This window comes from Globicephala melas, chromosome 10 (genome assembly GCF_963455315.2).
Source record: "Globicephala melas chromosome 10, mGloMel1.2, whole genome shotgun sequence".
In the NCBI taxonomy this organism is placed as follows: Eukaryota; Metazoa; Chordata; class Mammalia; order Artiodactyla; family Delphinidae; genus Globicephala; species Globicephala melas.
Window position 1 is genome coordinate 12,225,496 of NC_083323.1, and position 25,216 is coordinate 12,250,711.

Below are 25,216 nucleotides of genomic sequence, written 5' to 3' on the forward strand. Positions count from 1 at the left end.
GCAGATCTTGGCTTTCTGCGAAGAATAAAACAGCCATAAGTTTTATGCTTCATGGTAAGAAACCATATACCCCCAAACAGGGAGTGAAATCATAGCTCTATGTAAACAGAAAGCTATTTAGCTATTATATTAGAAATGGAAGTGTGTGGATTTTGTCAATACAATAGATAGGAATGTAAATTGCAAACATTAAATGTAGTACAGAACTAATTAAAACTATGTGTTCAAAGTGTTTCCTAACAGGAACAAACTCATTTAGTAAAAAGTCTGTTTTAATTTTTCCTTTTAAGTGTTTTAGCAATATCAATATCAAAATGCCAGACGCAAGAGAGAGGAGATGTGGGGATATATCTATATGTATAGCTGATTCCCTTTGTTATAAAGCAGAAACTAACGCACCATTGTAAAGCAATTATACTCCAATAAAGATGTTAAAAATAAAAAGAAAAAAAATCTAATGCCTTCCTAAGGATAAAAATGTTTTAAGTCCTTTAAAATTGACATATTGCATAAATGTAACATAATTATATCCTTTAAGTACTTTTAGACAAAAAAATCAAGATACTTTGCCTCCAAAGCTTAAAGACAACAGGATGACAAGAAAAGTGAGGTCTGTATAGTAAAATCCAGCTAGGACAAAAGGACATTTGAACAATGAAAAGGTCTGACAGTTTTCCTACAATCACATTTGCTCAGGACTGCATATAATGGGGAAGGATTCTGATGAATTACATACACAATTTAACTTTGAAAGTGGCCTGGGGTTGAAGAGAGCCTCAGCTTTGGGGTCAACTGTACCAGTGTGTTTATTCTGGCTTTGCCATTTATGTAGCTGTATAAACTCAGGAAAAGTACTTTTCTGCATCTGTCTCCTCATTTGTAAAGGGGGATAATATTCATAAAGCCTTGGGGAGGAGTAAGTGTGATAAAATATGCCAATCACTCTAGTCGTTCAGTAATATAGCTGTCTCATTTTTGCTGCCTCTCCGTAAGAAGTGAGCCTTTCAACCAATCATAGTATTTTGCTATTTATGACTATTAACAACCTTGTGTTTGAATTGAAATTTTTACTTTGAAAGGTCTGATCTCATATATTGAATGTTCACAATACTACTAAACTTCATGTCAGGCTGGCTGGCTTCAAGGCTTGTAGACAGGGAAGTGACTAACACTATTTTACAGATTAGACTGCAGATGCCCATAAAGATTAAGTGACCTATCCAATCCAACATCACTCAGTAAGGACAGTACTGAAACACATGGTTTAGCACAAGATTTGGATGTGATTCTTATACAAGACTCATAGGTATTTCTTGAGTTAGGCCAACAATGTAATGTACAGACAATTTCATTTGCCAATGAATAGAGCTACGCTTATCAGAGCCACTGGCTTTGCAGTTTGCAAGAGAGAAGATGAGAGTCCGCAACGTAAAAGTTACTAGAAACAGAGCAAGATGTTTGTTAGGAAGATGGCTATGATCAGAAACTTGACCTCTATTCCAAACGGATTTTTTTTTAAAGAAAATTATGGTAGGACATAGTGTGAAAGACAGGTTTAAAATTTCATAGCAACTTTCGTTAGCAACAGGGAAAAGATAGCTGACACTGGACTACAAATATTAAAAATGTGATTTTTAATAATATAAGTACAAAATTTTATTTCTTTATACAACTGTAATGGGATTTGGATCAAACAGCTAGAATTTATTTAAAAAACAAAATAAAACAATGATATAAAAATTGCAAGAAGGTCTGAATCCAAAGTTTTTCCTCTAATAGTACCAAATACCACAAGGAACAGATTATTATACAAATGTGTACAAATTTTAAATACAAATACAATAGGTTTGGATTTTAAAGGAAAACAAACAAACAAAAAGCAGGTCCTCGTCAGGACTTCATTAATGTGTACAAATGACAATGGTAGGACTGACTTCTTTCTGTACTAATCCACGTCTCCGAGGCCCTTCCTTGATACCCTGTGTCAAACAGAAAACTGACATGGGTACAGAGGAGGCATGGGATAGGTGCTAACACACAAAATTAAACCAGGATTTCTGCTCTTCGTGATTTTGGTTCCCAAGAATTCCTGTTTCCTTCTGTTTCCCAGTTAAATTTCAAAACTGCTCTGAGGTGAGAAAGGCATTAAGCAGCCAGAATACCTTTAAGAAACACAGCCCTGTGACCACACTGGTGGGAAAAAAGGAAAGAATTAAATAGGATGCAGCAGAATTAAATAGGCTGGCGGCACTGTCCTCCAAGATCTACTTTGATGCTGCAGTGCTCCGTCCAGGCCAAGGGAAGAAAGCAGTCACCTCAGAGCTTGGTTTTGACGTGGACTCTCAAACCGAATTTAAAAACAACACTGAAGTGCTCAACTGTTTTCTTTGGAACTGGGAAGCAAAAGCCTGGTTCTTTGGAAATAAGGGCAGCTGGGAATGGTAACATTCCTTTTTATTTACTTTCTTGACATTATTCATTTTTAAAGAACTAGAATCCCAACATAATGATTCCTTTTTGGGGCGCGATACCTTAAAGTGTAGATGATTTGGAGTTTGCAGAGGAGACCAGAGGAAGGAAGGGAGGCAGAAATGACAAATCTGTATCTTCCACATGCTGTTGCTGGTGGAGGCTCTTGTTTTTAAATTATATATACAGAAATTTACAGGATAAATTAAAATCTAGGAGAGTTTTAAGAGTTAAATACACATAATTAAACACACATTCACACACGCACATAAATAACCCTACATGAGAACAGAGTACTTTTTTCGCAATTCGCTTATGTGTGGAATGCAGAACGCTGTGTATCTGCCCAGCAGGGGAGCCAATGAGATGAACCCAGGAATCAGCCTGGGCAAAGCTCACCTTCCACACCCGCCAAGCAGCTAAGCAGCAGAACTGTGAGCTAAGCTGACGCGGCCAATGGAAGATACCAGCTCTTAATTCTGCAGACCAAATGCTCTGGGTCAGCTCACAATACAGGCCATTCAACTGGTGGCACTGACAGCTTTACCTTCTCCAGGGCTCACAAATCTCCTTGGCTCCGGCTGAGGCTGCCAATGGTACCAATGACTACAATAAGTTTTGCGACATGGACACTGGTAGAGCAGGAATTGGAATGAACCCCCTACTAAGTTAACTTAAGCCATCGCAATAACTTTCAGATGGGAACGATGTTATCACTTCCCACCTAGGTCACTTCAAGTTGAAAAGCTTTGTACTTTCAGTTAACTGACATCTTCCCATAATCTTTCCCATTACATTTCAGACTGTAAGACAGGTAAGGCAAATGGTCAGTGATGGGTCTGGAGGTACAACTGAGTTTGGAAAAAAATCACATTTTAGCTGACCTTAAAGCGATGCACTTGGCATCCAGAACAAGCCCCCAGCCCCCAAGTTACACTGATTTTTAAGGCAGATTTATCCACCACAGTAGAAGAATCCCAAGCCCATATTCACGCCAAGGTTTCCTCTTGGCTAAACCTTTGCCATTTCATAAAATTATTAAAAGCAAAGTAGTTACAGTCCTATGTATATATTATACATTATATATATAGATATATATATATATGCATATATATAAAAATTTAAAACCTACACCCAGATGCCAGTGAAGGGATCTGGAACAGTCACATATACACAAGCCAGCAACAGGCAGGATAAGGTTTCTGTCCCAGGAGTCTTTGCTGTCACAGTCCAGGCATGATGTAAGCAATGTTGTCTAGTGTGTTTGACTGCAAAACAAAGGAAAAAGGTTCAGCTGAAGAGTATTTTACCTTAGTTCCCTGAGACATATTTCTTTATTCAAGGGAGAGAGATGAGAAAGAAAATCTAGAGTTAGAGAAAACAGGGAGAGAGAAGATGTCACGCCGTTGTCTGTTATGCTGGGAGCTTTTCTGCTGGCTTCTCCCGTTAACCCTAGTAAAATAGAGGCAGGAGACTCCTGTACTTTCTTTGTCTCTGGAAGAGCAAACAGGCAACACAGGAGGTGCAGTACCTTAAGGGCTACAACGCTTCCCTCCAAAGGAGAGAAATCTTAGGAAACGGCGTGTTTGCTGTTTCACTGAAGGCCTGGCAGGCATTCAACACTCAGTGTCATGTTCACGGGGCGACAGCCTATGGCAACGCTGTATCCAGGAAGCCTTATGGGCTTGTGCTTCACAGGGCTCATGAAGGCAGGGCCTCTCTGGCTCCCAAGGGGTCTGGCCCCCAAATCCCAGGAAACAAGGAAACTCACCAAGACCTGTTTGGGACAGCCATTCAACTCAGGTAGTTGTGTGGTCAGACACGCCAAGGGGCCAAGCGCACAGATGATGGAATCCAGAAGCACTGACAAACTGCCGGACACAGCAACCATGCCCTGAAAAGGAGAGCGTGACAGGAGAGGACTGAAGCTTGACTCACACTCCTGAGGCTCCCTCCAGGCTCTGGGTGAGTTCCTTGCACGGTTCTTTAAGTCCTGGGTGGTTCTATGAAACTTGTGGCAGAAATGGAAGGTCTCTGCTTTGATAAGAATACATTCCCAGGTTTCCTTTCTATATTCCTAATCCACTGTACTCTCTGTGAGACCTTAGGTTAGTCACTTAGGAACAGTAGGAAAAAACCCCGAAAAAACCTATATCGAAAAATCGTAAAAAATGCCTCATCTATTCTGGAGACCTGCTGGGAAGATTTGTGGAGATCATGTATGCAAAAGTATTTTTCTTATGAACTCCACAAATATAGCTCAAATGTGATAACCATGAGAATTCTACACATTAACATTTAACACAAACACACACACACACACTTCACATATGTGGCTTTTCTGATAGTGGATGATACCACTTTTCTGTTCTTTTTAAAATTTAACTTATAAAATGCATATTGTTTATATCTCTGTGATTCAAAGACATAGCAAATAAGATTGCTTGCTACAAATAATGCTGCCCAGCTCTTGTATAATCTGCTTCAACCAGAAGTACTGTGAGGATATGTCACCTAGGAAGGCAGCACAGAAGCGTCCTTCAGAGAATGAGCTCTGGGCTTGAGATGCGGGGTTGAGAACCTGGCTATATCCCACTCACCGAGAGGGGCAAGCGGCTTTCTATACTGTGCCTGAAAAACACAGTACTGACAGCATCTGTAGCACGGAGTGGATTAAGTGAGACAACAGACATCAAGTACCTGGGGTGGCGCCTGGCACCTGGGAAGTGCTCAGAAAGTATCAATAATGATTACTACTATTACCAACATCATCATCTCCAAAACTGCCTTTCTGGCTGCCTGCTAGGGCTTTCATTTTGGATATTTCTCAATCTCAACATATGGTAAAGAGAAATAACCTACCCTTCCTCCTAGCATCCCTTCCTCTGCTAAAATCACCACCATTCACACATCTGCCCAGTCTCAAGGCCTTGCCACCATTGACTTTTCTTTCCCTTCATTCTCCTTGTCCAATGTCTCCCCCCACTTCCAAGGCAGGCAGCAAAGGGTTAAAAGCATGGACCCTGAGGTCATACCACCAAACTCAAGGCTCTGTTTCAGCACTTATGGGCTAAACTCTAGAGAAAGTTCCTTAACCTAAGTCTGTTTTTCCTTCTATAAAATAAGGGAACACAAATTTTGTTTCACGAAGTTGCAGTGTGAATTAAAGGAAAGGATCCATGTACAGCACTCTGAACCAAAGCTGCCTGAGTGAGCATTCAACGGAAGACAGCAATTAGGAATATTATTCCATACTTTTGCCCTACAGTTAATGATAGCTAATATTTTATGTTCGACTCTCCCAATAAGCAACCTGAGAGTAGGAACCAAGTCATACTCATTTTTATATCCTTCCAATAAATACTGGGGTTCTGCACAGAGTAAGCTCTCAATAAATATTTGTTAAATTCAAATCTTTGTCATGTCTAGTCTAGATTATTGTTATAACTTTTCCCTAATTCTGGTCACTTTTCACTCCCAATCTAAAATAGAAGATATTCTCAGTGAAAACCAAATGAGAGCTCTGATCATTCCTCCCTACTCAAAAAATTCCAGTAGTTCCTGAGCAGTCATTTCCCTCTGTAGTTTGGACTATGCCCTTAATATTCAGCCTTCCTCTACCCTATGCATTGGATCTTCTAGTTTTTCATCATTTTAGCAATAAACCCCTCTGGAAATAAAACGTTAAGTGGAACCCCAATATATAAAACAGCTAAAAGATCTGGTTGAAGTGGGAATGGGGGGTCTAGAGCCCCACTGGGTCTCTTTTGGCCCATCTCTGCAGAAAACTCCAGGGCCGAGAAGCAGATGTTCTCTTGGTTTACGATGTCTCTCTCCAACAGCTCCGTGATACCAAGTCCTGCTTATCCTTCCAGGTCCCACTGGAACTCCACATCCCCTTCACAGAGCCTCTCCTGACCCCCTAACTCTCTGCTCTCGAGCGCTACTGTAACTGCTTCAGGTGGCACAAAGCCGCAGAATGAGAGCAGGCTGAGAAGTGGGGCAAGCTGTGCTCGGTCACAGCGAGTTGTGTAAACTTGTAATAACGGTCAGTTAATTTCATTAGGTTTCAGGTATTCAGTCTTTAAATGAGCAAACTGTATAAATTAGTGTTCCTTAAAGTGTAGTACGTTTACTAATTTCAGGTGGCGTAGAGGTGAACATTAATTATTTGATATAAATCCATTTTGAGATATATTAGAAAAAAGATTAGAGTATCTCACTTGTGATATCGAGGACATCATTGTGAAAGCATGGATAAATTTATTTAAATAAAAATATAAATAAATCAGGAGCTTGGGATGAACATACACACACTACTATATATGACAGATAACCAACAAGGACCTACTGTATAGCACAGGGAACTCTACTTAATATTCTGGGATAACCTATATGAGAAAAGAATCTAAAAAAGAATGAATATACATTTATGTGTAACTGAATCACTTTGCTGTGCACCTGAAACTAACACAACATTGTAAATCAACTATACCCCAATAAAATTAAAATTAAAAAAATACAAAGTAAATAACAGTATAAAGTGGTATGTGGAAATGGCAAAATTGTGAAGATATACACAAATGATTAAAGTCTGGGAAAAAGTGGAGTATAGGGGGAATGGGGAATTACTGCTGATGTATATGGGGTCTCTTTCGGGGGTAATGAAAATGATCTGGAATAGACAGTAGTAATGGAGCCACAAATCTGGGAATATACTAAAAGCCACTAAATTCTACATTCTAAAAGGGTAAACTTTATGGTATGTGAATTATATCGTAATAAGACTGTTCCTTATGTTAAAAAAAAGGGGACTAGAGATTCTGCAACATTCTTTCCCTTTTCTGGTCAATATGTATATGTAACTCTCCCACAGCAACCGCTCACAGAAGCTGGCTTGTTTTATTTGCTAATTATTTATCTATTCTATCTTTCCAATTAGATTGTAAGTTTCCTGAGGATACGAAATCATCATAATTTCTACTCCCCCCAGTTTTTGGAATAATGCCTAAGTACTCAACAACTATTTGTTAAACTCAATGGAAACATCAGGGAAAATCTGGAATATGGAAGGTGAAAAACACAAATCATTTAAAATTTTAACTTTTTAGGAAATGTAAGAATGTCTACATATGAAAAATAAATAAGGATCCCAGAATATTTTATTCTGGAAATACCTATATCCATTCAAATATCTGGGCCTACAAGAAAGCAGCTGTTTTGACACCTACTAAATTTTGAGAAACTAGCCAAAGAACTTAGACAAAGCTTCATCTCTTGCGGCCTTTGGCATTTTATTTGTTGAATAATAATTCAACAAATTAAGTAGTAGTAATTCAACAAGTGAGTAGTTTTATATCCCTACACTGATTTCTCAGCTTAAAGATGGCTTTAGTAATTCAGACTGATTTCTTTGCTGAAATGTCCTATTAGGACCCAGTGGAAAACTGAAATACTACACTACTTACTGAGTTAGCCAGGGAGAAATATGATTAGAAATTGCATATGGTAATAGAAATGGAACATGACAGCTTTGCAGGTTAAGTGATTTTGAAATTGAAGCTTAAAAGGACACAGATCTCCTTAGGGTACATAGGACTGTATGATTCAAGTGCAGAGAAATGAAGAGCTTGAGAACCTCAATCTCCCAGTTGCTACCTACTTTCAAAGCAGTAGAGGAACACTTAATCCCCTGTACAATCTAATCTGTCTATTGAAAACCTTGCTGGAAATGCATAGAAAAATCCAAACTCTCTTAGAAATCATAACGATCAAAGCTTCCATGGGATTTGTACTCATTTTTCCCATTGCATTTTTAAAAAATAAAAATGAGTTACAGGATTATATGTCAATTGTATCTCTGTAAAACTGGGGAAAAAAAAGTTACAGGGTAGTCTAATTTCCTTTTGTGCCATTGTTTCAATAGGACGGTATTAGTGTAAACTTTGAGAGCCAGTAGGTAGATTCCAAATCTCTAGATGTTTCTATTACCATCTCTCTTCTCTATCACTGTATCCTGAGCACCTGGCATAACCCAGCATACAGTAGTTGCTCAATGAATGTATGTGGAATGAGTAAGTGGATTCAAATTATATAAGCAACTGGAGTCATGCTGCTGGCAGTGCCCTCACCTCGGTTTCCTGCAGGCGGTGTCCAATGAGGCTCAGGGACTCTCCCAACAGCTGGAGATGAGCAGCCACGTCGATGGGCTCTGTCTCAGGGGCTTTGGCTGGCGAGGCGGGTAACAGCATGGTGGTGGGTGGGGATTTCTTTTGGGGTGACAGTACTCCTGCAGAGGAAGCTGAGAAGAGAGACAAAATAGAGAAAGCTTGCCAATATTCTTCCAGATTTTCCCTTTTTATGAGCTCTACCAGGCATTAACAAAATTATGGACTGTGGGCCAAATCTGGCTCATGACTTGTTTTTATATTGGCCTGTGAGCTAAGAATGATTTTAGATTTTTAAATGGTTGTTGTAGAAAAAACAAAGAGGAATATGTGACAGAGAATGCATATGGCCCTCAGACTTAAAATATTTACTCTCAGGGACTTCCCTGGTGGCACAGCAGTTAAGACTCCAAGCTCATGCAGGGGGCCCAGGTTCGATCCCTGGTCAGGGAACTAGATCCCACATGCATGCCACAACTAAGAGTTTGCATGCCGCAACTAATGAGCCCAAGAGCTGCAACTAAGACCCAGTGCAACCGAATAAATTCAAAAAAAAAATTAAATAATAATAAAAAAATAAAATATTTACTCTCTGGCCCTTTACAGGAAAGCTTGCTGACTTCTGACTTAACATTTTCTAGGGCTTCCCTGGTGGCACAGTGGTTGAGGGTCCGCCTGCCGATGCAGGGGACACGGGTTCGTGCCCCGGTTCGGGAAGATCCCACATGCCGCGGAGCGGCTGGGCCCGTGAGCCATGGCCGCTGAGCCTACGCGCCCGGAGCCTGTGCTCCGCAGCGGGAGAGGCCACAACAGTGAGAGGCCCACGTACCGCAAAAAAACCCACAACATTTTCTAAATTTTTTGGGCAACCCTTAATATTTAGTAATAATATCTGGATATCAAGATCTGCTTCTAATATAGGCTCTTCTCCCCATTTCTTAGTGAGGAAGCAAAATTCACAGTGCTCTAGGGAAAAGAATGAAAAGAGGAGAGGGATGTGGTCACTACCTTTCACTTTCATGGAACCTTCTGAGCTGGATGCTTTTCTTTTCACAGTTGTAGCTTCTGCTTTGTTCTGTTTGTGTTGCAGATACTGAGCTTTTTGTTTCCAAATCTGCAATCAGATCAGGGCAAACAAATTTAAAAGGGCAAAAAAGTAAAAGGGAAAGCAGTCATGGAAGAGGAGAATGAAGAAAAGAAAGGGAACAGTGGAGGGGAGCAGACAGAGGGTTAATGTTAACTTTTAAGCTGGAGGGTCAGTGAACAGGCTTCAGATAGCGGTGACAGTAGTATCTTAGTAGAGGACCACGAATACCCCCCAGTGCTAATGGTCACATTGCAGCATTGATTCTATGATCACTCTAAGGTTGAAATGTAAAATCATAGAGGAAACATCTGGCTCATCCTAATGTCCATGTGGTTTAAATATTTCTTCTAACCTGCCGGTTGGAAACACCAATACTAGGATAACAATGACATGGAAAACAGAAACTAAAGATAATTGACCTGGGTGAAAAATATATGTTGTTTTCACCCAGATGAGCTGTACCTTAAAAAAGCAAGATGGTAATTCTAATGCCTACACTACCCTCATATCATCTAATTGGAAAGTAACTGTGATTCAAATATGACTATTTATCATTGTCTTATTAGCTTTTTGACAGGAAGGTTTATTATTTGGTAATGGTTGATGAGGATGATGACCTGGAACCTACTTACCTAGTAAACATTGTCCCATGTTTTTATTATTTGCTGTGACTATCAGGTGGACCACTTTCCTCAGTTCTCAGACCACAGCTGACTAGTAGGTGTTTGTGGTCAAGGTCTCTGACTTTAGATTCTCTTTTAACACAACTCATTGCCCAAGTTACATCATCTTTTGGCTCAAATGTCAGGTTGGTGGGAAAAAATTAGATGAGGTTAGAAGACAGCCTCCCTGCAGCTAAATCCTCATGTAGAGTGAACTGGCGCCAACTACTTTATTGTCCTCTGCTAAACCATTTGCCACTGTTTGGGATGGTGTGTCGGAGGATCACACATTTTGGAAGGCATAAAGCAATGTGTCCGTTGTAAACTGTACTTACCAGTTTGTCCTTCTCTGGCAATTGCTTCCACACCTCAGCCAGTTTTTTGCTCAGTTCCCCAAAATCTAGCATAAAAGAGTAAAAAAAAAATAAAAAACAGAAACAACCCAAAACAGTAAAGGTTTAACCATAAACAAAACAGACTACTGATAGGAGCAAAAACTAGGAAAAGGGTCTTGAAGATCAGATTTAAATAGCACAAGAGTCTTTCAGAAAACCAAACCAAACCCCATCACTTTCCTTGATTCTTTTCTGGAAGGAAGGGGCTGTTTTGGTGGCCGTGAGACAGGCTCAAATTCTCACATGTCTACTCTCTAAGGACTTATTCCTTAAGCATCTTTCTGGTGTCTTTTAATTTGATTCCACGGAACAGGGCTTATCTACTTAAGTTAGAGAAAATATGTTATGGAGAATTTGACTGATTAAGAGATGTTAGAGTTTTACCGAATTTCTGAGAGCTCAGAGACAAAGAAGAATTTCCCTAGAGCAGCTCGGAAGCGATCTGCCAGACGTGTAATGCTGTGCTTCCACATGTAGAGCGAGGTCGTGCTGTATAAAGCACATCTGTGTCTTTCACGGTGCTTCAGTGTGCCTCACAACAAGCCTGGTGAGCAGGCTGGGAAGCTAGTTCACACATTGGGCAAATGAGATGTGCAGAGGGTGCGTGACTTGTCTAAGGCCTGAGGTGTAGTGTGCTTCTCACCTCACTAACTTCCATATAGAGACAAATATGAACAATGTAATATGTCATCTCACTCCGACTCTATACTGAGGGCAGTTTAAGGAAAAGGTCAACTGTAGAACCTTGGAAAGAAACAACGGCGTATTTATGTACTGTGCTTTATGTACGGGGTGACCTAAGACAAAATCTACAGTGACTTGCACAACTGAGGGAAGAAATGAGATTTGTGTTCTTTTCATACTACGGGAATAAGTTTGCCTGCTGACTGGATTAACTGCACTGCTTCAGGGACACAGATGGAAAGTAAAAGCACTAAAGATGAGAAATGTTCTTACCTATGCCTGGATGGTCAGCCACAATGGTTACACGATACTCCTTACAGAACACCTGGTAGGCCGACATGTTCTTCTTTTTTGGCTAGTACCACATAAAAATAGAACAGGGTAAGACTTAATTAGAACACAGGTTGAGCAACCTTGCATCTATGGGAACAAAACAAAAAAGATACCTGCACTTTTCCATCAAGAGTGCTAAATTACTAACCAGCTTTCCTAAACACGATAATTAATTTTTAATCCATGTTACTTATGACTCAGAGATGAGTATCAGTTTTACTTTAGAAGGTAAAATCCACATGCTAAATTAGTTTTAGATTTTTCAGGTTGTTGCAGCTTCTTGATAATTATTTGTAACGCTCTTCATCCTTTCTACAAATGTTACATATTTCGGTTAGAATTAAGTGCTAAGAAAATCTTTACCTCTCCTTGGGTGTCTAGTTTTCATCTTCTTTGAAAATAAGAACCACATAATTTCCCTTTGCTTTGGGGCCAGAAAATCAAGAGCTAAATTTTGTTCATATTGTTCCTCTGGTTTTGATTTCTAATCTTAAAATTTTCCTGATCCTGCTTTGACTGTCACTTGTAGTTTATCGTTATTTTATTCACATTCTTGTGGTCCAAGGTGAGAAGTAAATAACTGAAGACAATTCTTTGGTACTTAACGTAAGATGAACCTCTTTCACTTCAACAAACTGCTTTGTACTACCTGAAATATGTTTATTCTTCACTTATGACAATTCCAAAAGCAATGCATGATTTTTGAGAAACAAAAACAAAATGAGCTTTTAAAACCAGTTCAATGAGGGACATATAAAACAGAAGATACTATATATTACTATGCATCCCTTTTACAATTATCCATAGACTCAGGAGAAAAGAGCTTTCCTACCTGAAAAGGCGCATTAGATAGCACCTGTTCAAATCTCTCATTTTGAGGATGAGAAAGGAAACTTAGAAAAATAGTGACTTCCCTGGGTCCTGCAGCTATGCCAGTTATAACACGAGAATGGCTACAGCCTAGCCTGACCTCCAGGGCTATGCATTATGGGCCAAAGAAAAAAAATATGTTGTAACAGAAAAAATTACTTTGCAAAGAAAAGATTATCCCTTTGTAACCATTATCTAATAAACTGAGATGTCTTCAGTCTGGCTTTCCTTACAACCTCATCTGTAAGTATCAAAACATGATGATCAGTCCTCCATCGCCTCCCAAGATAGTCCTTTCTGGTTCTGCACTTATAATGACATGAACGGTTCGTTGGTGCTTTAAAAGCTACCGGAAACTTCTGTTTGCCTCAAGAATCTGATTTTACAACCAAAACAAACCAACAAACACAGTCCTGTCTTGTGACTTCAGAGTTGCACCTTGTTTTTAAATGAAGCCTGATCACATACTTTATTCACCTTAGTTCTTTTTTTAAAAAATTTTATTTGTTTATTTTTGGCTGCATTGGGTCTTCGTTGCTGCGTACGGGCTTTCTCTAGTTGTGGTGGGTGAGGGCTACTCTTCATTGCGGTGCACGGGCTTCTCACTGTGGTGGCGTCTCTTGCTGCAGAGCACGGGCTCAAGGCGTGCAGGCTTCAGTAGTTGTGGCACGTGGGCTCAGTAGTTGTGGCTTGCGGGCTCTAGCGCGCAGGCTCAGTAGTTGTGGCGCACAGGCTTAGCTGCTCCACGGCATGTGGGATCTTCTTGGAACAGGGCTTGAACCCGTGTCCCCTGAACTGGCAGGTGGATTCTTAACCACTGCATCACCAGGGAAGCCCTCACCTTAGTTCTTAATGTTGTTTTCATAAAACAACTATCCTCAAAGGCCAAAGACTAGCCAAAACTTATGACAGTAAAAAAGCTGTGTGATGTCTCAGACTTCAATTCCAAAAGGAATTCTGAAACCATTTTTGAAGAATGGAAACAACCCTGAAACGTCTTCCAAAGTAAACTGCTTTGAATGAGATAGCACTTCTTTGGCTATGAAAATTATGCCATGTTTGTTATAAATTTAGCTTCAAAAATTTTAGACTAATCTTTTAAAAACAGCTTATTCATAGGCCTGACATTTGGCCATAAAATAAAACTTGCAAGGAGTTTTAACAATGTTTTCTCAAACATGATATAAGACTATGAAAAGTCAATGCTCTCTATTCCACAAGGCTATCTACAGCTATAACATGAAATTGAACATACCTTTACAAAATTAATCACAACTCTTACCCAATATGTTAGATCCAAATCCACACAGTGAAGAAAGGGGTTCCTCTCGTAACTCTTATAAAGGACTTTATTCAATTATGTAGAAAATATACCGGCATTTATTGAGTATCTGTACTGGGTACAGTGAGTAGTTAAGAGGATGAGCTTTTGGAGCCCAGATCTTATTCTAAGGCAGTCAAGCAGCATAAAATAGTGGAAAACATGAGATGTAAAGTTTGAAGGCCCACCATTTTTTCTCACCATTTTAGCTTCACCTTATACTAATTATCTGATCCTGAATAAAACGCACGAGAAGTGGATTGCTCTCTGACATGTGATATTTAAAAACAAAATTTATTTATTTATTTTTTTACTTATTTGGCTGTGTCGGGTCTTAGGTGCAGCACGCGGGATCTTCACTGCCATGTGCGGGATCTTCGTTGCGGCATGCGGGATCTTTTAGTGGTGGCATGCAGGATCTTTAGCTGCGGCATGTGGGGATCTAGTTCCCTGACCAGGGATCAAACCTGGACCCCCTGCATTGGAAATGCAGAGTCTTAGCCACTGGACTACCAGGGAAGTCCCCTGACATGTGATATTAAAAGTATTTCAATGGCAAAGGAAAAACAGAGACTAAAAAGGAGACTGCAAAGGAAAGAGAAAAGAAGTAACCCACCAAAGTATTCTGCCATTCATTTCTTAATATTTACTGAGCATCCACTATGAGCCAGACATTGGGAATACAGCCAAGAACCAGACACATAACCTAACAGAAAAGACAGATAAATATGTCATAATAAAATGCGACAATATTATAGGGAAACTACTGGGTGTTACAGGAACATGTATGAGGAGCACCTCACAAATTAGGCAATTGAAGAGAGCCTCTGGAGGAAGTGACGTTAAATGTACATTGGAAAGCTGGGTGGAATTAGCCAGGTGAAGAGTGGTTACGGGTGTTCTAGGCTCTTAGAGTGGTGACACTCATGAGAGAGAGAAGTAGGAGATGATCTCAGAGAAGCACGGAGTGCTTAGAGACGGATGCCTTGTAACCTGTATTAAAGAGTATGGACTCCATTGGAAAGAAGTGATGCAAGTATTTTAAGCAAGAAGTCACATGGTCAGGTTGCACGTTAGGACCATCGAGAATGGACTGGAGCAGAGCAACAGCGGAAGCAGGAAGCCCGATGGGGATTGGGGGGCTGCTGCAGGAGTGCCCGAGAGGGATGATGAAGGCCTACAGCCAAGACAGTGGGGTTGGAGAAAGGCAGATAAATTGAAAGGGAGGGAGAAGTGACAGGATTTATCAGAGATAATGTGAAAAAATGGAAAGAGCCTGGCCTTTGGAGGCCGACAGAGCTAGGTTAGAATCCTGACCATACGATTTACTAGTTACACAAACTGCTTCATTTCCCTGAGCTTTAGTTTCCCTGTCAGTAAAACTTGGTTAATACCATTCCCAGAGGTGGGAATTAATCAGTGTTTGGCACTTCAGTAGGTACTCAGTCATGTTATTTCTGCGGTAGGCAGAATTCCAAGATGGCGCCCAGGATTTCGGCCTCCTGGTAGACACACCCCGTAAAATGCCCTCCCCTTGACTGTGGGCAGGACTGGTGAATATGATGGGGCATCACTCCCGTGATCATGTTATGTTATATGGCAGAAGGGAATTTGCAGATGTAATTAAGGTCCCTAAGTGAGCTGAATCTGAGTGAATCCAAAGGGAGGTTATCCTGAGTGGGCCTGACCGTATCCAGTGAGCCCTTAAAAGAGGTGAGACCCAACAGGAGACACTCTCCTGCTGTTGGCCTTGAACTTGAAGACAACAAGTTGCCATGAGTTTTACAATTGCAAGGGCCTGAATGCTGTCAACAACCTGGAAGAGGACCTCCAGCCTCAGCTAAGAACCCAGTTCTAGCCAACACCTGGATTCAGTCCTGTGAGAGATGGAGCAGAGAACCCAGTGGAGCCCTGTCTGGACTTCTGATCTACAGAATTGTGAGCTACTAGATGGATATTGTTTTGAACTGCTAGATTTGTGGTAATTTGTTATGCCACAATAGGAAAGTTCCTTTCTATCCCCTCTGTATTTTTCAAAATAGAAGTTGTAGCATCCAAAAAGCTAATACAAGATTTTTTAAAAATAGAAATTCTGGTGAGGGAGGATAGAGTGAAATCTTCTGACCTAAATCAGACAAAGAAAATAGCAGCAAGGCCTTTACTTTAAACTTTCGTTTCAGTAGTAAAGGTCCTATTTTTAGCATTCTTCTGGTAAAGTTAGTCATGTTCAGATGCCACGCAAGTGAGCTCTGGGTGCTGCACCGCCTTTATTAACTTAGTAGCAGCCTCACATCCCCAAATGCTCTAAGTGATCCAATCCTTTCACATCCCCCTTCACTGGGCCCAAGATAAAATGAGGTTGCATTACAAAGAAAGGCATGAGTTCATATAAGTTCTGTTTGGCTATGAGAGAGAGACGGAGAGAGGGAGATATGGATTGATTAGTCCGTGTGATTCTGCTCTAAGAACCCATTCCTTGCAGTGTGTGTGACAGCATGAGATCTGCTTTCCCCAGGCAGTTCCTGTATGTCTCCCTCAGTGTGTGTAACTCGCTACCCAAGTGTAATTCTGATGTTTGGAGCTGACATAGTTTAAAAAATAAAATTATGAAAAAATAAATAAATAAAATTATGGCTCTTTAACATATACCAATGACTTCACCTGGTGAAGAGAGTAAAATCCAGGTGCACTGGGCTGACATTCTGTTGGACTGAGCAACTGCTGGCCTTCATCGTGGAGCCTTCCTAAGGGATTTTCAAGGGAAACTGACAATTTTCACCTTATGTGCTGACCTTAGAACCTAACCATTGTGCTCTAAGATGCAACTCAGACCTGTGGATCCAAAGTTTGGAATTCGAACTTAAGGGTTAAATTTTTTCCAGGGAACAGACATCTTTCTACATTAATAGTTAGAAATAACACAAATAATGATCTCGAGACATCAAAATATTTCCAAGTGACTCTAAATGCAAGGCTAGTAACTGCACCCTAGACTTCCTAGTGCAAGAAAACAGTGTGGCAAGTGAATCACAGTAGTTACATCTGGAATAACATGGGCTCTCCTTTAACAAAACGTTAATATTTTAAAAACTTGGATACTTTATTACTAGCAGCAAATGACTAGCAACAAATCCACTTAAGTGTGACTCACAAAGTTGTAATTTTTACAGCCAGAACTTCTTTTTAAATGTTTGAGGATACGTGTCACAATATCAAGACCTTCTAAGAGCAACTTTTTTTTTTTTTTTTTTTGCGGTACACGGGCCTCTCACTGTTGTGGCCTCTCCCGTTGCGGAGCACAAGCTCCGGACGCGCAGGCTCAGCGGCCATGGCTCACGGGCCCAGCCGCTCCGCGGCATGTGGGATCTTCCCGGACCGGGGCACGAACCCGTGTCCCCCGCATCGGCAGGCGGACTCTCAACCACTGCATCACCATGGAAGCCCTAAGAGCAACTTCTTAATGCCCTGTTTAAAGCAGTCACGCTGAATTCTTTGAGATCATAGAACTCTTTGAGAAACTGATAGAAATCCCTCTTCAAGCCGATCTATGAACCTATAGCTTAGGTTTAAGAACCTATTTTAGTTTAAAAACCTATTTTAAAGGACAAAACATCTGGGAATTAAGGCAAAACATCATTTATGAATCTTCAAAATAAAACTTGGCTTTCTTCTGCTGATGACAGGAATCCAATCTCTTCATTGATGTTAATACTGTGTAGGAGACACTGTTACCAAGGCTTTACCTATAGAAACTCATTTAACCCGCCCCGCAACCCTACGAGGTAAGTTCCATCATTCCTGCCATTTTAAAGATGAGAAACAGATCCAGAGTCATTTACCCAGCGAGTGGCAGGGCCACCATCTGATGCTCCTCTGAACTAACTTGACTCAGATCCCTAAATGCGATCTGGCTAAAGGAAAGGGTGACAGAGCAGTAAAGTTTTCACACCAAAGCTTTTATTTTAACCATTCTGAATGGGAATCTATTTCTGCTCTCTCTCATAATACACCACTGAATATAAATTAAACATTCTTTCTGGGTCCTGTAATCAGAAAAATCTGGGTTCAAATTCCTGTGCTGCCACTAAACAGGTGTGCATCCTGGGGCAGGTTATTTCACTTTGAGCTTATTTCTGTGAAATGGACAGGATAATACCTACATCTCATTGGGTTCCTGTGAAAATTCACCAATACACCATAGATAAAAAACGTAGTGCAGTGCTTAGAACATATGAGCAACTCAGTAAGTATAGCTCTTATTATTATTGTAATTTACTAAAGCCCCCTTCCTGCCTTCCACATGGTTACTTTTAACCTGCTGGTTGGACCTCCTGTGGTTCTCTGAACATCCTATGCCCTCTTGGGCCTTCACATGCATTTCCACTCCCTGACTGGAATACCTATTTGGCCTTAAGTTTCAGTTCAGGGCTGCCTCCCCCTGAAAGCTTCTTGGACACCCACAGGCTTTCCCTGGCACTCTGCACCCACCTCTGCTGAGGTTCAACACTCTGAATGCTTTCCAACCCCTTACTACACACGGAGCTCTTTGAGAGCTAACACTGTACCTGATTCAGTGCCTGGCACAATGTAAGTGCAGAATAAATATGTACTGAATGCATAACAAAGTCTCAGAATTGTGTGTGAAAAGGCCGGTATGCACATTCATTTGTGTTACCTCGTCTGCTTTTCACAACACCCTCGTAGGTAAAGTTCTACGAAGAAAACAACGGGGTCAGAATGGTCCCCTGACTCCTCTCCAGCTGATGTTCCTTTCCCCAGTGCCCACGACGTGCTCCAAGGAGCTGTAGGAAACTTGCTCTATAACATCTGCTTTTGGTCCTTAGAGACCCTGTTTTCTTTCTGGTTCCTAACTGCTTTCCAAATAGGTGACAGCTACAGAGTTTGCTTCCTAAAAGGTGGAGGTTAATATTAAAAAGCAAAAGAAAACAGACACAAGAGCCCTTTTGCTTAGTCGAATATGTGAAATGAGTGCTTGAAAAAAAACTTTTAAAAAGATGTTTTCAAGTATATTTTATATTTCCGAAGAATGTGGGATGAAAGCAACAGTCGTTAACAGCAGCTACTGACTGAGCCCTGCCCTGTGTGTGCCAAGCGTGCTACACGTACACCTAATTTAATCTAAATAACCCCATTTCACAAGTGAGCAGAGAAGCGAGGAAGCAATCTCAAGAGAACAAGGCTAGTAAGTAGCAACAAGAACAAGAACCAAGTCTGCTGAACTCGAGTCCAAGCTTTCCGCCCCTTCATTTCAACATCTGTATGCTTCCACAGGACAAATCTCAGACACCAGTGCACCATGTCAGTCTCCCTTACCCTAGAACCTACTTTTAGCTTTGTCAAAGACTGGTTGTGGCACCGGGTAACCGTCTCTTAAGTTTTGGAAAGGCATGTGCTACAGTGGAAAGAGTACAGCCTTGGGGTTAAAGAACCTCCATTAAAATTCTGGCTCCATGTCTTTTCTTCTCAGCTTCCTCCTCTGTGAAAGGGGGCTAACAATACCTGTCAGTCAAGACCCCTATGTGTGCAAAAATGCCTCAGAGAGCCTGGCACATAGCAGGCTCTCAGAGATGGCACCTCCTGATTTGTACCACTTATCGCTACTGTTACTCAGCGTCAGTCTTAACAGAGGGAGAATTTATGTAACACCATGACAAGTCTAGTTATCTCTCAGAATTTAACTTTTTTCTTAAAAAATTTATTTATTTTGGCTGCGTTGGGTCTTTGTTTCTATGCGAGGGCTTTCTCTAGTTGCAGTGAGCGGGGGCCACTCTTCATCGCGGTGCGCGGGCCTCTCACTATCGCGGCCTCTCTTGTTGAGGAGCACAGGCTCCAGACGCGCAGGCTCAGCAGTTGTGGCTCACGGGCCTCGCTGCTCCGTGGCATGTGGGATCCTCCCAGACCAGGGCTTGAATCCATGTCCCCTGCATTAGCAGGCAGACTCTCAACCACTGCGCCACCAGAGATAGGGAAGCCCTATCTCTCGGAATGTAGTTTATAAGTAGATCAACAGCAATGTCTGAGTGTGTCAGGCACTAGGCCACTGGACCAGGCTTCATTTGCTTAGAGGAAATGAGAACATTCTGGAAACATACAGGTAAGTGAAGGCATTCCTCTGAAGTGGCAACGTCACAGATTTTAGTTTGAGTGGAAGTGAATGGGCTTTTACTGATTTAGTAAAACCAAAAGTAAGGTATTTCTGAAATGTTACCATATCCTGCTCCTCCAACATAAACCAAAAGATCCCCACTCCAACGGGATGGTCTTAAAGTGGAAACGATCATCAAGGTATCACCATATGATTTCTCTCTCCTCCTGGAAAGCAGGATTCAACAACAAAGAAACGAACAGGCAAACAGAAAAGCTAAAAAAACACTCCCTAAATGAAACCCCACACTGAAAGTGTCACCATTCACAGGGGAGAGAGTCCAATCTCCCTTCTTTGTATCAGTCAAAATTCTCCAGGAAGAGTCCCCCACTGCTGCCTTCGCTTCTCATTCTCATATGAACTCTGCCAGCCTGGCTTCCATTCTCCCCACTACACCTGAACTCCTGTCTTCTCAAGCATGAGACCAATCTGTTCTTGAAACTGTCTTCCTCCCTCTGCGATGCTAAGCCCTCTCAGTGTCTCCTCCAGCACCACGGCCCCTCTTCCAACCCTGGTTGCAGGTGGTCCACTGAACTCTAGGTCTCGCATTTCCACTGCTCCCTGGGAAGTCTACTGAGATGATGACTGTAACAACTAACATGTATTGAATGTTATTTAGCTAATGTGCCAACACTGTGCAAAGCCAAGGTTCCCAAACTTTGTTGGTTCATGGTTCCTGTGTGGGTCTTCACGTAGTACGTGCTTTTTATCACAGCAATCACTGAAAGGAATGGAACATAAAAAGACGTTGAACCTGTGAATTACTTTGCGCTAGTAGTTCATGAGGTACCTGACAGATGGCAAGTATGACTGTTTTTTCTGAAATGTTAATGCTGAAAAAATCTAGTGGTGCCACTGTGAGTCTGCTGTGGCGCCCCAGAGGGCCTTGGCACACCGAGGCCCTGAACACCTTCCCATGTATTACCTCACTGAACCCTTAACAACCCTACCAGGTAGGTCTATCATCATCCCCACGTGTAGATGGAGAAGTCATGCAACTTGTCCAACATCGCATAGCTTCGAAGTGGCAGAGCCAGGAATGCAGCCCAAGGGGTCTGGCTCCATAGCCACGCTCTTAACCACTTAGCTATGCTGAATCTCTAGATGCTTATATCTTGGAATCTAAACCTAACTTTTCTTCTTCTCCCAAACCAGCCATTCTCTTGCTTCTCTATTTTCATTGCAGTCTTGGTCACAGATTCTAGGGTAGAAAGGGCACACAGAGGCCTCCTGCATTTCCACCAGGGGGCTCTCTGTGTGTGCTCACTGCAGGCAGAGGGAATGCTATTCCTGAAACCTTCCTTTCTATCTCTAGGTGGACTTTCAGATACTATTTTTTTTTTTGGCCGCACTGCTCGGATTGCAGGATCTTAGTTCCCCAGCCAGGGATTGAACCCGTGCCCGTTGCAGTGGAAGCGCAGAGTCCTAACCACTGGACTGCCAAGGAATTCCCTCAGATAGTTCTTTTTTTATACTGAAACAAAACCCAGGATTTAAAAAATTTCTTTATTTCTTTGGAAAGGATTTTTTTTAAAGCTCCATGGAAATTTTCAGGCACAGGTCAAGTTTAAAAAACATGGTGTAGTGCTTCCCTGGTGGCACAGTGGTTGAGAGTCCGCCTGCCGATACAGGGGACACGGGTTCGTGCCCCGGTACGGGAAGATCCCACATGCTGTGGAGCGGCTGGGCCCCTGAGCCATGGCTGCTGAGCCTGCGCGTCCGGAGCCTGTGCTCCGCAACAGGAGAGGCCACAACAGTGAGAGGCCCGCGTACCGCAAAAAAACAAAAACAAAAACCAAACCATGGGGTATGTCCCATAAATAATCTGTTGGCTAAATAAATGATTACATTCAAAGTATCACGTTTCAGGTTTGGACAGTCACAGTCAAATACTGATTCATAGTAAGACTTTTTGCTATAAACTGAAATTCACTTTTCACTAGCAACTGCTAGCTGCATGGGGGAATTATAAATAAGTCCCCACCCTTGAGGAGATTATAATTTTATCTTGCAAGCCGCCCAGGTTCAAAACCTTAAGGGACATTTATATACTCATTTATGTTTCTGGCTCCCCAGAGCCAAGCCCAGCTGCCAGATCTTGTCAGTTTTTTCTTCAGAGTCTTTCTTGAATCAGTCTCTTCAATTTTATTTCTATCAGGCTTTCATTACTGACCTCCGACTATAATAACCTCCTGGGTGATCTGCCACAAGTCTCTCCTCGGTCTAAGTCACCAGGTATAGCTTCATCATTTTATTCTGAAATTATCATTTACAGCATATTTAAACTCTGCTCATAACCCCAAAGTGCCCATGGCCAAATCCCTTACTTTGGCATTCAAGATTCTTTACCATTTGCTTACAACCTACCTTTTCGATGCTATGTTTTCATCCACATATTCATTCATTTGACATGTGTCACAAAATGCTTACCAAGGACACCGAGGAGTTGAAGGTAATAACATCAAGGTGGCTGAGAGTCCCTAAGGAACTAAAACGCCCTCAAGGAGTCTTCAGTAGGGGAAATCGAATATATACAAAGATGAATCCAATATAAGGAAGACAACAAGTGCAGTAACTTCCCATAGCAAGGGTGTTATGGGAATTCAGAAGTTAATTATAACTGGAGAGTCAGGATGTCTTAGGGGAGGTGGCATTTGACTGCATTTTGAAGGGAAGGCAGGCCTTCAATATGTGAAGGAGAAAAAACAAGGGGAAGAAGGTCACTGCAAAATACCATCCAAGGAGTGGAGCTAAGACAGTAAGGAACAAGTATGGTCCCCACACAGTACACGCAAAGCAGACTAACAGGAGGTAAGGCTGAAGAGGGAAGTTTCGGGCTAAATCACAATTATGAATGCTTGGTCAAGGGTTTGGACTTTGATACTTATTCATTCAAGAAGTATTTACTGACTTTCTACGATGGGCCAGACTGTGGGTTAGGTACCAGGGACAGAGTAGACAGCAAGACAGACATGATCCCGGTCCTCCTGGAGCTTATGGGTCTAACATAAAGGCAGTAAGGATGCTCTGAGGATGTTGAACAGACAACTGTCATCATCAAAGTGGTCCTTAAGTTCATTCTGGCATCAGAGTAAGATGAATTTTGCATGGGGGAAGAAATGGAAAGGGGGCCATTTATTACTACATTAAGTAGTAATGTACTTAATGAGAGGGATGAGGGAGAGATGAGGCAGTGGTGATAGAGGGCATAAGGGTGTGGAAGTTATTAAAGAGGAAGAGTATCAGGCCCAACAGCTGAGTGGAAATAGTGGAGGGTGTGGGCAGGGAAGAGGGAAATGTAAAAGTGAACCATAAGGTTGGAAAAAAATCAGAACAGTGGTTGGTTTTAGGGGTGGAGATTGACTGAGAAAGGGTATGAGAAACATCACTGGGTATCTGTGATGAGGGTAATAGCTGTATCTTGATAGAGGTTTGGTCACACAGGTGTGTGAACTTATCAAAACTCATCAGGTGGTATACTTAACATCTGTGCATTTTACCATATGTGAATTTTACCTAAAAAAAGCCCAGGAAACAAGTATTGAGCTGAAGTTAATGATATGCAAGCTGAAGTGTTTAGGGGTGTGTATGTGATACCTACAACTTACTTTAAGATACATTAACAAAGATAAGATGGATTGATGTATGGACGGATGGATGATAAAGCAAACAGCAAAATGTTAACTGAAGAATCTCAATGGGTGGCATATGTACAATTCTTTCAATACTTTCTGTTTGAAAAATTTCATAATGAAGTACTGAGAAAAATAATCAGCATATAGTTTTTAGTTTGGATTGACTGGTAGGACATGTGGACTCCAGAAGGAGATGGAGGAGGAGATGCATGTTTAAGGGTCTGGATGATGAGCTCCATTAGTGACACATGGCTCTGAGGTAGCCAAGGCACCCAGGAAAAAATATTTATCAGACAGTTGGAAACATAGGACTAGAGTTCAGCTGTTTTGCTATGTTGCTTCCTAAACCTCTCTCTGCCTCCATGTGTTCCCTTCTGCTGACAACCATTTTCTTCTTTAGAGCTTTCTCTGACCACCCTGCCCTCCTCCCATTTAGCACTGTAAGATTAGTTTACGGCATTATCATGTATCACTAGAATGGAAATTCTTGGAATAAACAGACTCTTACACAGGATATGTACTATTTCATGAAACAATTTTGGAATAAACAATGAATAAAACCCACCCTAGTATTGAACTGTTCAGTTCTTGATGCTCACACTGATTCTTAGCTCAGAAGGTACAGTTAAAAAAAAACAAGATACAGCTTTTTCTTTCTGATCTGTATACTTGCTTAAAAGGCACTCCTACTAGTGGAGAAAATCACTTGTGACTCAATTATAGACTGAAATGAAATCGCCAATCCCATATTCTTAATATATTTGCTTTTCTCTTTCTTAGCTGCCTTTCTTTCAGGTTTTACCTGACATTTAACTTTGCAGAGCAAAGGAAGAAAATGGTTGTCCTTAGGTGGCAAAACTATTATTTTTTTTCTTTCTACTATTCTGAATTTCTAAATTTCTAGAAAAATAATATATTACTTTGGTAATCTGGGGAAAAAGTTTACCTTTTAAAGGAAACCTGTAATGACACAGTCATCAGCCCCTGTACTGTAGTACAACTGCTAGAAAATTTCTTGAGTTGTGAGAAAGAAATCAAACCAAGGCGGCTGATCTCTCATTCCCGTCTCCTCAACAACAGTGAGCTCACTGAGGTCAAGAGCTGTGTCCTCCTGCCCCTCTTTCCACCTCTTAACTCCTATGGTAGCACTGGGCTTGGCACACAGGAAGCACTCAAATGGTGAGAGCACACACGTTGGACACTAAAAAGAATAGCAGAAAGTAGCCAACACCAGTTCGTGGGAAGCCGTTAGCTTATTTTGTTGATCGGTCATCATTCTAATTTTTTTTTTCCATCATTCTAATTTTGAAAATCTATTTTTCACAATGAACTCACAGAATGAATACGTTTTTATATCTCTCAACTGCCTCAGCCAGACAGCGCTGCTGAGTGAAAGAAATTGGGTTTGGCTCCTTCTGTGAATTTTA

At 41.3% G+C, this 25,216-nt stretch overlaps 1 protein-coding gene across 4 annotated transcripts in view; it reads right to left on the minus strand.

Annotated features, from left to right (window-relative positions):
* Positions 1 to 1,633: 1,633 nt before the first annotated feature.
* The window catches only part of HMGXB4 (HMG-box containing 4), a 31,668-nt gene continuing 8,085 nt past the window's right edge, over positions 1,634 to 25,216 (minus strand). For all 4 annotated transcript variants that reach the window (XM_030856130.2, XM_030856126.2, XM_060306410.2 and 1 more), the window contains 6 exons: positions 11,738 to 11,819; positions 10,721 to 10,785; positions 9,645 to 9,750; positions 8,601 to 8,770; positions 4,241 to 4,363; positions 1,634 to 3,737 (listed from right to left, as the gene is read on the minus strand). In XM_030856130.2, coding sequence (XP_030711990.1) covers positions 3,693 to 3,737; positions 4,241 to 4,363; positions 8,601 to 8,770; positions 9,645 to 9,750; positions 10,721 to 10,785; positions 11,738 to 11,819 — 591 coding nt within the window. In that variant the 3' untranslated portion in view covers positions 1,634 to 3,692. The remainder of the gene's footprint in view (positions 3,738 to 4,240; positions 4,364 to 8,600; positions 8,771 to 9,644; positions 9,751 to 10,720; positions 10,786 to 11,737; positions 11,820 to 25,216) is intronic.